Raw genomic sequence first — 13,503 nt, forward strand, 5'->3', positions numbered from 1 at the left:
GAGTAACCCACGCCGGCGGGACTTGGCCAAACTCGTCGGCCACTCGGCACATCGAGGCCCGGAGAATCGCTGGGGGGGGGGGGCGCTGCGAACTGCCCCCGACCGGCGTGCTGTGAATCCCGCGGGCGCCCGAGAATCGGTGCCAGAGAATGGGGCATCCGGCGGTGGGGCAGAGGGGCCCGATTCTCACATCCCCCGGAAAATCCCAGCCCCTATCTCTGAGAATCTTTTCCAACAATTTCACTATCACTGACGTCAAGCTCACTGGCCTATAATTAACCAGATTATCCTTGCAACCCTTCTTAAATAACGGTACAACATTGGCTATTCTCCAACCCTCTGGGATCTCACCTGTGGCCATTGAGGACACAAAGATACACATTCCAACCATTCTTCACATTCCAATCTGTAATTACCTTGCAATTATGTCTCTCCTAAAGATGCTGCGATTGTGAATCTGCCTCCATTTCACCTGATGAAGGAGCTGTGCTCCGAAAGCATGTAATTTCAAATAAACCTGTTGGATTTCTTACCAACTACAATGTTCAGGTCAGGAATGAATATATCAACTACAATGTGCTGGTCAGGTGTAAAGGCATGCTCCCCACTTGCCTAGATGAATATAGTGTCAACAGCATTCAAGAAGCTCAACACCATTCAGAACAAGGCAGCCTTCTTGATCAACACCCCGTCCATCACCTTAAATGTTCATTCCCTCCACCAGGAGTGCTCAGCGCCTGCAATGTGTAAAATCCACATGGTGCACTGCAACAACTCCCTAAGGCCTTTCCCAAACCTGTGATCTCCACTTATAAAAACAAGGGAAGTGGGCACTTGGGAACACCACGACCTGTAAGTCACATATAACCTAACTTCAAAATACATCGCTATTCTTTTACTGTCGCTGCGTCAAAACCCTAGAACTCTCGATCCAACAATACTGCGGCTATACCTCCAACTCAAGGGCTGCAGCAGTTCAAGAATGTGACTCACCCACACCTTCTCAAGAGCAATTAGGGATAATCAATAGATGTTGGCCTTGCCACATTCAATTAGTAAATAGAAATGAAACCTTGTCAGGATTTGGTGAAGCATCAACAAAAGCTGCTAAGCACAGCCCTCGTTTCCTGGTAACGATGCATCCAATCTATTTGAGCTTTCAAACAGAGCATGCAACGTTTACTTGTGCATAATAAAGGCATCCTGAATAACAGATATTGACTTGCATTAAGTCATGTTAAGTGAATGGAAATAATTTCCATTCACATAGGTCACAAGGTTGATGTGAGGAGTCCTGATGCCCATATGGGTGCCATCTACCATACACTACACTCTTGTAAAGCCTGTCATTATACTCACTTAGCTTATGCCACATTTCTACAGGAAAACTGATTAGCATGTTGCCCATTGCATACACAGCATCTGTCACCTATTTGACACATCTGTAGATGGTTTTATGCAGTGCATAGTCACATGCCCCTGTTATGAATTGGAATAATCCAGTGGCAAAAAATCCTACTGCTTTGATAAACTTTATATTTATGGAAATAGTTCTCTTTGTTCTAGCAGTTGTCTGCAGGTCAATCTGGAGCATATGGCACAGCTCAGTGATAGCCTCCCTTGCGAAGTGAAGACAGCAAAGACAGCTTCCCTTTGATATGCCTACTTAAAATTGCCAGCTTCTGTAAGTGCAAGTCCCATGGTGGTGATTGCTGCTGGCATAATTCCTCACATTGCATTCCACCTGCATTTATCATCCCCTTGTGAACTGATTTTCTTCATTTAAATCATAAGTACTGGAAACCTCAATGGAATACACATCCTCAGCATTTTGTCTCCTGCAAGACATTTGCAGCAACAACTGGCTATATGAAAATATAGCACAGAGTTAGCATGAAAACACAGCACTATATATAACAAATACAATGTTATGATTAAACTATGTTAACAGCAACTTAGTGTGAAGAACTAAATTTAAGCATGCCAGGCCAGTTAATTAGTTATGTGCCTTATTTTTAAAAACTTTGGGCAAGGAACACTAGATAATAGTTCACCAAGCAATGCAATTGTCGCATGACACCTCATTAACATCATTCCTTCTCCACAAGGAGGCTGACGCCAGCAGCACAACCACCTTGTCCTTTTTAATCAGGTCTCAAACTAAGATACCTAAAATCACGATTCATGCTCACTTGTGGTGAGGCCTAATGCTTCTAACAGATTCTCACAGTTTCAGAGGTCACATCTCCTTGAAATTATTTTTATGGTGTCTGTTAACCACCGAATATCACCCTGTGAAAATTTGGCACAGCTGCCTCAGAGCAATGTTTTGTTTAATGCTATCACATGGTGCTTAAAGTGCTCCTCCACTTTTGCAGATGTGTACCTGACAAAGGGGTTTAAAATGCAAATGTTTCACAACACTAACAAAATGTGGAAGACATTGCATGTGTAAAGTATTCCCTGCTAAATCAGCCTTGGCATAACTCACTCATGATTTCATTACTTATGTTTTGATGATTGAGTTGTGGAATTTATCATTTTCTTGAACCTACTACGTGGATTTTGCAATCAGCCAAACTGTAATATTTCTTATTGTTTAAGTGCGATCTCAATAATGTGAATTAATCTAAATTAAACAAAAAATATATTATTTTTGGTCTATCTGAAGAGAATCAATCTATACCACATAAAACGTTTTGAGCATTGCAGCAAATCCTATTCAAGTAAAACTCCTATTAGAATTGAGCAATAGTCATGACAGGATGTCTTGGAATTCTAACATAGAACTTGTCTGTCCAGCGTGCGACTTCCAATGTCCCTGAATGGCTGAACGCTGAAGAATACTTTTACTGCAGTTATATTGTTTTGCTCCATCAGTGGTCAGTGTCACTGCTAATTCTGGCAAAAACATTGCAATGATTTGAGTGGCGTAACAACCTTCACTGGAAACCAGGCTAAACATGCTGAATAATCAGAGTTGAACCATCCCTAAATTGTGGAGTAGATTCAAAACCGGCTCCCATAAAAGTGTGCGTGTACCCAGTACAGAACTCATTGTGCGTCTTTAGTCTATAAGTACAATCACAATATACATATAGAACAGTACAGCACAGAACAGGCCCTTCGGCCCTCGATGTTGTGCCGAGCCATGATCACCCTACTCAAACCCACATATCCACCCTATACCCGTAACCCAGCAACCCCCCCCCCCCCCTTAAACCTTACTTTTTAGGACACTACGGGCAATTTAGCATGGCCAATCCACCTAACCCGCACATCTTTAGACTGTGGGAGGAAACCGGAGTACCCGGAGGAAACTCACGCACACACGGGGAGGACGTGCAGACTCCGCACAGACAGTGACCCAGCCAGGAATCGAACCTAGGACCCTGGAGCTGTGAAGCATTTATGCTAACCACCATGCTACCGTGCTGCCACGGCACGGTACGTCATATAGGCAGATACGTCAGAAAGTAGAAGTATCGACTTCTTCTGAAAGTCTGTGGGTTCTCTTTTGCGTCTATTTAAACTAAATATCACAACAGGAAACGTCGAGACATCATGTGCGGAGTGACAGGGAACTGGCGCCGTGTCCTCAAGTAGACTGACATCCAGAGTTCGCCCAGCTTGGCTCGCCTCTGGTCCTTCCATCGCCATTGCACTTTCTTATTCATTAATGAAAATGCCGCGCGAAAAGTACCAAGTGGCCACTGCACAATATGACTAAAAAATGTGTATCTGAGGAACCTGCCTCGGGGAGGGTGAGGCGTTGGGGGTTGGAGCGGTTCACACTTTTCCTCTTCACTGCAGTTTGTAAGTAATTGCTGCTTCACACAAACAGCCCTGCCGGCCAACTGTTGCCCTTTCGACCCCCCCCCCCCCCCCCCAAATCGAATGTTCTTATCTAGGGAGAGTGCGGTGCCCATATTTTATGAATAGGCACCACGAAGTCGAGTGCTGCGAGAATTTATCAGACCCGGGGGGCTATGTATATAAACAACAACAAAATCTGAAATGGCGAGGAAGGGCACATTGTCTGATGTTTTGAACGCACAGGCAGCCCTGGAAAGGTCCAGGCAAATCGCCCATTGTTCTCTCTCCCTGAGAGAGAGTGACCTTCATTGTTCACCTGTGACCTCGGATTAATGGATAAACCGCGCGCGCGCCAATGAATTGCCCATGAAGGCATTTTGAAAGCACCCGAGCAAAGACGAAATGAAAGCAAGAACCATAGAGCAGAGACACAGAAGTTGAGTTCCTGCGGAACTCAGTATTGAATACTTGTTGACAATTCACCACTGAAGATACGCGCGCAGAAACAAACTGTAAATATATGACTATACATAAACTGCAGCAATGGGTGTGCTGTCACCCATTCTATATTGCCAGCAATTGCTTCTGGCGACACTCTTATTCGTCAGTCACTCTCTATGTTTCTGGAGCTGCTTTTACACTGTCGCCCACAAATAAAATGGTCAGAAAGGTTCCTGTAGGCTGCATTTACATTTTCACTTCCGTGCTGATAGTTTTCACCAGAGAAGTGGCAGGGAAAACTTCTACAACTACCAGGCAGACCTGAACTCTCACAGTGGCAGGCCTCTTTCCGCAGGCCAGCTGACACCGGCTGAAGTTCCTAAAGCAGCATAAACTTGCCCTTGTACCTTTTTTTTTTGCGTTTAACCGTCCCTTCTCAGTATTTATTTTACAACTTTTCTGCATTTTTTCTCTTTGTTTTTCTCTATTATTTTCACCTGTGTTTTTAAAATTGTTTTGTTCGCTATTTTTTCGCTCCGTTACTTATATTTCTTTCAATCTGTTTTGAATTTATCTTGCATATTTCATGTATTTTGTGGCTTTCCTAATTCTGCATTTTCACACATTCTATATTTCTCCTTCATTTGTATTCTCATTCCGTGTTTTCTCACGTTGTGTATTGCTCGCTCATTTAACGCGTTTGTTTCAATCTCCGTGGTTTTGTTTTTCTCCGCCTCTACGTAGTTCTCATGTTATTCAGTCTCCATTTCCTTTTCTATTTCCTTTTATTTTTCTGAGTCTGCCCTCTGTCAGGCTGTATCTAATGTCAGTATTCACTATATGCCCAGGTGCAGTCTGTCAGGATGATTATCAACTTCGGCTTATGTTTGATTTCTGTAAGTTTTTGACATTTTGTCATACTGGTTTGATATGGTTATTTTCATCTTTATTTCTCTCAATATTTAATATTACCTGGCATATCCACCCCATCACTTTGTTAGCAATTGCCTTTCCAGTTCGTTTGTATTTTTGTCAGTCTAATTTCACAATATCTGCATATCTGTCAGTGTATATCACCCTATCGGTGCTTATCTTTATGAGCATATAAACAGGCCAGTATCTAATTTCTGTCAGGATTTAATATGTGCACATATGTGTTTCAGTCTACATGTTTCCTTGGGCTTGTTTTTGTCTGTTCCAGTGTCTGTCAGTTTCTTCAACAAATCTCTGGATCGTTTTGTCATGAGCGTGTTCCAATGTATACGTCAACTTTTCAGTGAAGAAGATCTGTCAAGGTTTTTGCCAGTATAAAGCATGTCCCAGTGTGTGTTGATTGTTTCCGTTAGTCTCTTACTGTGTGCTTAGTGTTTGTCTACATAACACGCCCCAATACATATCAGTGTTTGTTTGAATATGTTTGTATTTGTTTCTGTGATGTAAGTACATATGCAAGATATCAGTATTTCCGTCAAACGAAACATCTTTATTTTTCCTCCCTATACATTTCCCCTCAATGTTGCTGATTCTAAATGTTAATGTTTGTATCTCGTAATTCTCCTCCCCTGAAGTGCCTGCCCTAACCACAATGCATTCCACGTTGTATCACTCCCATTCTGTTTAATTCTTCATCTGCACTTTTTAACTGTCCCGACAAAGCTCGATTTATGTCCGTCTAGCATTCTCCGATTTAACCTCGTACAGCACTTCCAGTTAATCTCTCAGATCCAATAAGAGTCCCGTCAAGTTGTCCGTTACTCTGGTCTGTCAGTGTGACACTTCCCTGTGGATCTCTCTACCTACCCCGACAACCGTGTTCTCCCCTCCCCGTCTCCTTCCCAATCTCACTGTGTCCTGTCCCCGGATACCAGGCACTGCCCCTGGGGAGGGTTGAGTCGCCCCTTCTTACCGCTGCCCAGAGCCCAGTTGCAGTTCCACTCGCTGTCGGGAACCGAGCCCGGTCGGAAACACCTCTGCCAGAGGGAGAGTGAGAAGTGGCTGTCGGCAGTGACCCAGGCTGGACTCAGCAAGGCTACCACGTCCAAACACAGCGAGAGGACCACACACACCAGCCCGGTCAGTTTGAGTGGGGTCACCGCTGCCACTCGGCTCTCTTCCGCTGTCGACATCATCCACTCGAGCGAGGGGGCTACAGTCGCCAAACTCGCAGCTGACACTGTCCTCTGTGCTGGTACCGGCGAGTCTGCACTCACAGGCTGGCTGTCGTCTCTCCCAGTATTTTTTTGCTGTCTCTTTCTCTCTCTCTCTCTCTGCTTCTTTCTCACAAGATCTGTCTGACTTTCTGTCGTCGCCGTGTGAGTCAGCTCCTTGCTGAGAAAGCGCAGAACGTCAGCGCCTCCTGCCAGCGATCACCCTCTGGTCCTAACGCCTCCAGCCAGTGCAACAGAGCACCAACTTTTCAACTTTGTTTTCCTGATGCTGCTGGATGATGTGCGGATCGTCTTAGGGAGCGCCGAATAAGCGATTGCGACAATCGGCCCTTGGGGCATGCACTTTAGAAACTATCAGTGTAAAACTGGGTGGGGGCGGAAAGCCCCCTGAAATGGAAAGCCCCCTGAAATTGAGTAAATTAATTTCAATCTAGTTGTGCAATATGGGAGTTTCGAGTAAATTGGCAGTAAGCTCGGTTCCTCGTTCCTGAAATCCTTTGGTTGCAATTCTGGACAATGCAATACATCATTTGTTTAACATTAATGCCTGAGCTGGTATATTTTTAAGAAGAATGGTTTTAATCGGAAATTAGAACATTCCTGAAATGTTACAGCAAGATATCCTCGTTTGCTGTAGCCATGTTTTGTGAATCTGACATTTCATTAAAATTAACGCAGTTTCTTAATAAACAAGATTAGCAAATGGATGGGAAGCGTGGTGGCGAGGATACATGTCACGTTAACTTACTGAAGCGCAGATATACATATAATGATAAACGGGAAGTTTTCGCTTTCTTTTGATATTCATGTTGCGCGTGCTAATGAGTGAAACACCAAGATCGCAAGGTGGGTAGACACGAGAAAGGTCCTGTTGTGCATCCTTAATTCATTCATCCAGAACCGAGCTACAACAGCCCCCACCATGTCATGGGCAATTATTCCCAACTATGTTATGACAATTTATGTTCGTGTTCCCATGAAGAGGGTAAAATGTTTTTCTGAACGAATTAAACTGGGCTGTGCAAATAGTAGTACAGATAACAACATTCACCTTAAAGGTACAGACGCTATTTAACGTAAAAGTCTGGAAGTTGTTGCCCCCCGCCCTATATCCAACTCCCACCTCCCTGAAGTTCCTGCACAGATGCATATGAATTCTGAGCAGGAGTAGGCCCATCGAGTCTACTCCACCATTTCATGAGATCAAGGGGATCTGATTGTGGCCTCAACAATACTTCCCTGCTTGCCCACACCCCCTCCCCACCATACCCTCTTTGACACTCTTAAAGGGTGTTGGCGACAATCAACATTAATATGGGACTGGAGTACATTACAGCCCACATATGATGTAGGGTCACATGACAAGAGATGTACAAGAGACTCCAGAATAGTCAACAAGGAGTTAGCCAGTTTGAGCTATACTTTGAATTGTAAGGTGTCCAGCGGTGTTTGGGAGGTCTCGACATTTGCAGTCTTAGGTAGTTTAACAGTAAATGTTCATCATAATAGAAACTAAGATACAGTAAAAGTCCAAGCTAGGAGCTGTCTCCATGCTTGCTTCTACACACTGCTCTGTCCAGCACTGCCAGATGTAGGTCATGTATTCTCTTACATCACACTGTGGGCAGTATTGTGCCCAGCCCCAGGTTAACACTTGATGTGCCACATCCTGAGGTCTGAATTTTACATTCGGAGGTCGAGCACAGCTTTACCCGAACGCATGTAAAATTGTGCAAAATGACGTTGGGCATGCACCCTGACTATCTCATACACAGGATATTAAGTTTGCTCGGTACATGCTAGGAGTTGTATCTGTGCCCGCTGACAATTAAAGTGCTAATTAAGGCCATTAAAAAGCCTAATACCTGCGATTTTATATTGCTTGAGCGATTTCCTGTTCGTTGCATGCGCAAAGCAGATAGGTGGGCAGCACATTCTCATCACATTGCCATACAAAAGTGGAATAAATGACCCCCAGAGCACAAGCACTTTCAGTTTATTTGAGAGTTTGCTGCTGTTTGAGTTCAGAGTTCTGTCAGATATACTTTTGATTGCTGTAGCTTTGTAAGTCTGCCTAGTTGTATTTGAGGAACTCATCTTCTCCGAAATCTTTGTCTGAGGATTAGAACACAGTGTACCTAAAGTTGCAAGGCACAATTCCTTGTGTATCTCATCGAATGGTGATTGTTTACTCAGTTGTTGGGGCCTCCTCCTCTGAAGAAGAGAGGGGCAGGAGGGAGAGGAGGCTGGGTGACCACAGGCAACATCCAGGGAGAGAATTTTGGGAAGAAAAGCACAGGCTTAGATGGTGCAGGCTGGCAAGGAGGTCAAAGCAGCCGGGTCTGCCGTAGACTCCAATACCTAGCAGTTAGATTCTCCAGGCAGCATTCCAACTATCTCCAAATGTCCAGAAAAGCTGGGAAAACTCAGCAGTTCTGGCAGCACCTGTGAAGAGAGAAACAGAGTTAACGTTTCTATTTGTATGACTTCTGAATAGTCATATTGACTCAAAATGTTAACTTTGTTTCTCTCTCTACAGATGCTGCCAGATCTGCTGAGGTTATTCAGCATTTTATGTTTATTTTCTGATTTCTAGCACCTGCATTATTTTTCTTTTGTCCAAATGTCCATGGTTCAGTACCAAAGGAGAGTTCGCCTCTCTAAGGATACAATGACAACAAATGTCAGATGATTAGACCAGAAATCGCCTCCGAATGCATGGGCGGCAACCCCATGCTAGTGGCTCTGAGGGTGACATTTGACCCTCAACTTATTCTCCGCAGGTCCTTTCCAGGGTTCCCTGGGGGATCTATGTGGTGTGTCTCAATCAGCTGCATGCAGTTGCACAAAGTTCTTGACTGACACTATCTTCAGACACGTCCTCACATTTATCCATTACTGGATGGACTTGGCCAACTAGATGGAGAGAGCCAGAGGCTTCACGGTGATTGCTGGGCTCTGCTGCATGCATAGACTGCACTCAGGTGGCTCTCAAGGCACCAGCAGGTGAGCCAGAAAACTTTGTGAACCAAAAGGGCATCCAATCAATGAACATGCAGATCGTCTGTGACCATAGGAGATAGATTCTGCAAGTCTGCCCATTAGCCTGGCAGCTCACATAATGCTTACAACTGGTGACATTCACATCTATCAATGCTTTTCATGGCTCCTGCATGTGGATAGATGGCTCCTGGGTGACAAGGGCTATCCCTTGGTGGCTCATGTCCTCACTACATCACCCAAGAAATGAAGTGGAGGAGAGGTACAACAAGAGTTATGCATCCTCAAGGATGGTGGTGGAGAAGATCATTGAGCCGCTCAAGATGCACTTTAAATGGCTGGACTGATCAGGGAAATTATTGCAGTTCTCTACACGGTGTGCCTTGACACAATCTGGCTCTGGCAAGGGGGGAGCCCACTGATGGCTGAGGAAAATGAGGTAGCTCCACAGGCCAGGGAGGATGCCTCCAATGATGGGTCTGATGAGGGGTCCAGAGAAGCACTGGGTGAAGATGGGGAGGCAGATGAGAGGAACCTTCAGTGAGGCAGGGACGTGAAGAGTGCCTTGATCTTGCAATCCTTCAGCATTTATGCACCCTTATGCCAATGGCACTGTGTCCTGTACAAACAATTGTGATATACTAAACCAACCAGACTACACAATACAATTACAAGCCTATGCTACATCTAGCACCTATTGCAACTATCACGCCAACTGAGCCCATTAAAGCAAAATCAATGTGTATGTAATTTTCAATGCACCAAAAATGAAAATATAGTCTGGTCACACCGCACAGAAAATTCTGAATATTAAATGTAAATAATTTCACCTGTGACAAGCCTCTGTTGTGCTCAAGATGCCTTAAACCTGTGAGTGCTGTGTCTTGGTGACCCCCCTCGTTGGCAGCGGCATTGGAGGCAGCCAGCTGATTCAGCTGCCCTGGTGGCCATGATGACATTGGTGGTCAACCTCTGACTGGCAGATTCTGAATGGGGTCAGCCTGGGAGGGTACATCCAGTGCTATGACTGGGCACTCCTCAGTCATCATGGCATCATCAGATGAAGCCCCCCACTGGCAGTGGGGAGGAGTAGCTGGTGCCCTCTTCCGGAGCGCCCTAAGAGGAGCCTGCAGATACAAGAGGCAGCTCGTTTACTATTGTGAGATTTGAATGGACCTCCCTGCTTACCATTGATGGACAGACATCAGCAAGGAGACTGGGTGCCTCATCCATCTCTCACAATGGCAGTAACCTTCCAAGGTCTCAACCGGTATGTTATGGGGTGGACTCTCCGCAGCCCCGCGCCGAAATAGCGTTTGCCGCGGGGGCGGAGAATCAACTTTCACGCTGAATCGGTCCTGGTCCGGCGATACTCCGGGACCCCGAGAATCGGCGTTTTCGCAAATTACTCCACGTGGCTGAGGGGCCATTGCCAGAGGCCCGCCCAGCGATCCTCCGCACCCTGCCGGCCGAGTTACCGACAGCCTGATTCTAACCACCTATTGCCGTTCGGGAATCACACATGGCGGCTGTAGACTCAGTCCGCGGCCGTCCTGGTGGGGGAGGAGTAATCAGGCACCGGTGGGGGGGGGGGGGAACCTTATGGGCATGTGCAGACTCGAAACCAGATGTGCGAGGGTCCGTTTCCGCTGGTGACGCTGCGTGAATTTCCCTGGGTCCCTGCTAGCCCCCTGCAGGGCATTGAGTCAGCTCAAACTTTCTTCAGGAATCTTCGGAGTGAAACGGCAGCATTTTTACTCCGGCATGGGGAAATCGCCTCATTTTGGGAGAATCCAGCCATATATGTCTGAATGCAGCCCTTGGAAGATCTGATTCTGTTCTTGAAGCTGCCTCGCCATCATTGTGCCACCCTCTCAATGAAGGTGGCTGTGTGCTCGATGCTCAAGGTCAAAACAGTGCTCAGGCTCTGTATGGACTCCTCCATAACAGAGATCATGGCACGCAGACCCTCATTGATATCTGCCAGATCTCCCTTCTGGACATCCAGCATCTGCCACATGAAGGATGACTCCAGGGGCTCATTGTCTGCCTTAGACTAAGAATGGCCCTGGTCTCCAGCAATCTCCCACTGTCAGTGCCCTCGGACCTCCCTGCCTCTGCCAAATCCTCTTGCAAGTGTAATATGCCCACACCACTGTGCAGTATCCATGGAGCTGAAGACCTAATGGGCATGGACTTGTTTGTATCTGTGCTGGTGCTTGCTTCAGAGACAGGGTATGATGCTGGTGTAGGTGCCATTGTTTCATCTTCAGGGCCACAAATGACTTGCAGATGGCGCATCTGTAGGAGGAAGACAACATATCAGTACATTCAATCATGACATAGTCAATGTCCATGCTAGGCAGTTTAATGAGACACTGGAGACCTGCAGCATTGTGCCATCTGCATTCAAGCTTCAATGGGCACTCTTGCTGCGACATTTCCATTTCAGATGAGAAGGCCTCATAATGTTTGCACTGTCCACTGCACTCACATCTGTGCACTGCAATTTTACCTTCATCTGAGACTCCTGCCTCACCATGACCGGTGGAGCGAGCTCTGTAATGACATTCTAACTCCAGTGCATCCATCCCATAGCAGGTGAGGATGTGAAAATTGGGCACCGCAATGCCCATTCTTCTGCACTCCACTGCATTATGGCTTCTCTTTGTATGGGATGGAAAAATAAAATTCATCGTGAGTGCTCCCTCTCCCTGAAGCACCATTACAGCATGCCCCCACCATCTCCCCCCAATCTCCCTCAAGAGCCAGGTTGTCAGAGGTGTGTAAGACTGGCACATCTCACCCTCCAATGCACAGAGGCCAAGTGTTTAGATATCCCAACCTTGGCAGCACAGGTTTCATTGCTAGTCGACACACAGACTTGCACACCAGAGTGTCACAAGAAACAGGCACCAACTACACTTCTCCAAATAGTTTCACCTTACTTAAAAATTATCAGCCAAGCCTCAATTTTCCTACGACTTGCTGCATGTAGGAACAGACTTCTTCAATATCTGAGGAATTGTAAATAGAATTGGCCGCAGTGTAATCATTAGTGAACATTGCCACTTCTGACCCTTATGTTGGAAGGAAGGTCATTGATGAAGCTGCTGAAGATGGTTGGCCCAAAGACAATGCCCTCAGTTACTCTAACAGAAATGTGCTGGAGCTGAGATGATTGGACTCCAAAACCACAACTTTATTCCTGTGTGCTTCATATGACTCCAGTCAGTGGAGAGTTTCCCCAGTTAATTCCTTGACTTCAATTTTACTATGGCTCTCTGAAGTCACTTTTGGTTAATGCTGTCCTAATGCAAAGGGCAGTCTCATTTCACCTCTAGAATTCATTTATTTTCTGCAAGTTTGGATCAAAGCTGTAATTGATGTCTGGAGCCAAATGTACCTACGGGGAAGCCAAAGTGAGCATCGGTGAGCAGATTATTGTTTGATAGTACCATTAACAATAACGTCCATCAATTCGCTAATAATTAAAAGTAGACTGATGGGGCATTGGTTGGATTTGTCCTGCTTTTTGAGTACACAGCATACCTGGGCCATTTTACTGGGGCAGATGCAAGTGTTCTGGTTGTACCAAGACAGCATATCCAGAGGTGTCACTTGTTCTGGACCACAAGTCTTCAGTACTGTCACCAGGATGTTGTCAGGATCCATGGTTTTTTTCTATGTCCAGTACATTCAGTGGTTTCTTGATGTCACTTGCAATTGAATTGGTTGAATATTGGGTACTGTGAAGCTGGGGACTTCAAAAGGAGGCCAGGCGGATCATCCACTCTGGCCTAAGATGGTTTCAAACTCTTCAGCCTTGTTTTTTGCTTTGACATACTGAGCTGCGCCACAATTGAGGATGGGGATAATTTGGGAGCCGCCTCATCCTGTTAAGGGCAGCATGGTAGCACAGTGGGTAGCACTATTGCTTCACAGCTCCAGGACTCCAGGTTCGATTCCTGGCTTGGGTCACTATATGGAGTATGCACGTACTCCCCGTGTCTGCGTGAGTTTCCTCAGGGTTTTCTGGTTCCCTCCCACAAGTCCCGAAAGATGTGCTTGTTAGCTA

At 45.8% G+C, this 13,503-nt stretch overlaps 1 protein-coding gene across 1 annotated transcript in view; it reads right to left on the reverse strand.

Annotated features, from left to right (window-relative positions):
• The window catches only part of tmem47 (transmembrane protein 47), an 83,087-nt gene extending 76,370 nt beyond the window's left edge, over window positions 1–6,717 (reverse strand). The window contains exon 1 of the mRNA XM_038802282.1: window positions 6,164–6,717. Within this exon, the coding sequence (XP_038658210.1) occupies window positions 6,164–6,386 (223 nt within the window). The 5' untranslated portion in view covers window positions 6,387–6,717. The remainder of the gene's footprint in view (window positions 1–6,163) is intronic.
• Between the last annotated feature and the right edge of the window lie 6,786 nt (window positions 6,718–13,503).

The sequence above is a fragment of the Scyliorhinus canicula genome, chromosome 7 (genome assembly GCF_902713615.1).
Source record: "Scyliorhinus canicula chromosome 7, sScyCan1.1, whole genome shotgun sequence".
NCBI classification, from domain to species: Eukaryota; Metazoa; Chordata; class Chondrichthyes; order Carcharhiniformes; family Scyliorhinidae; genus Scyliorhinus; species Scyliorhinus canicula.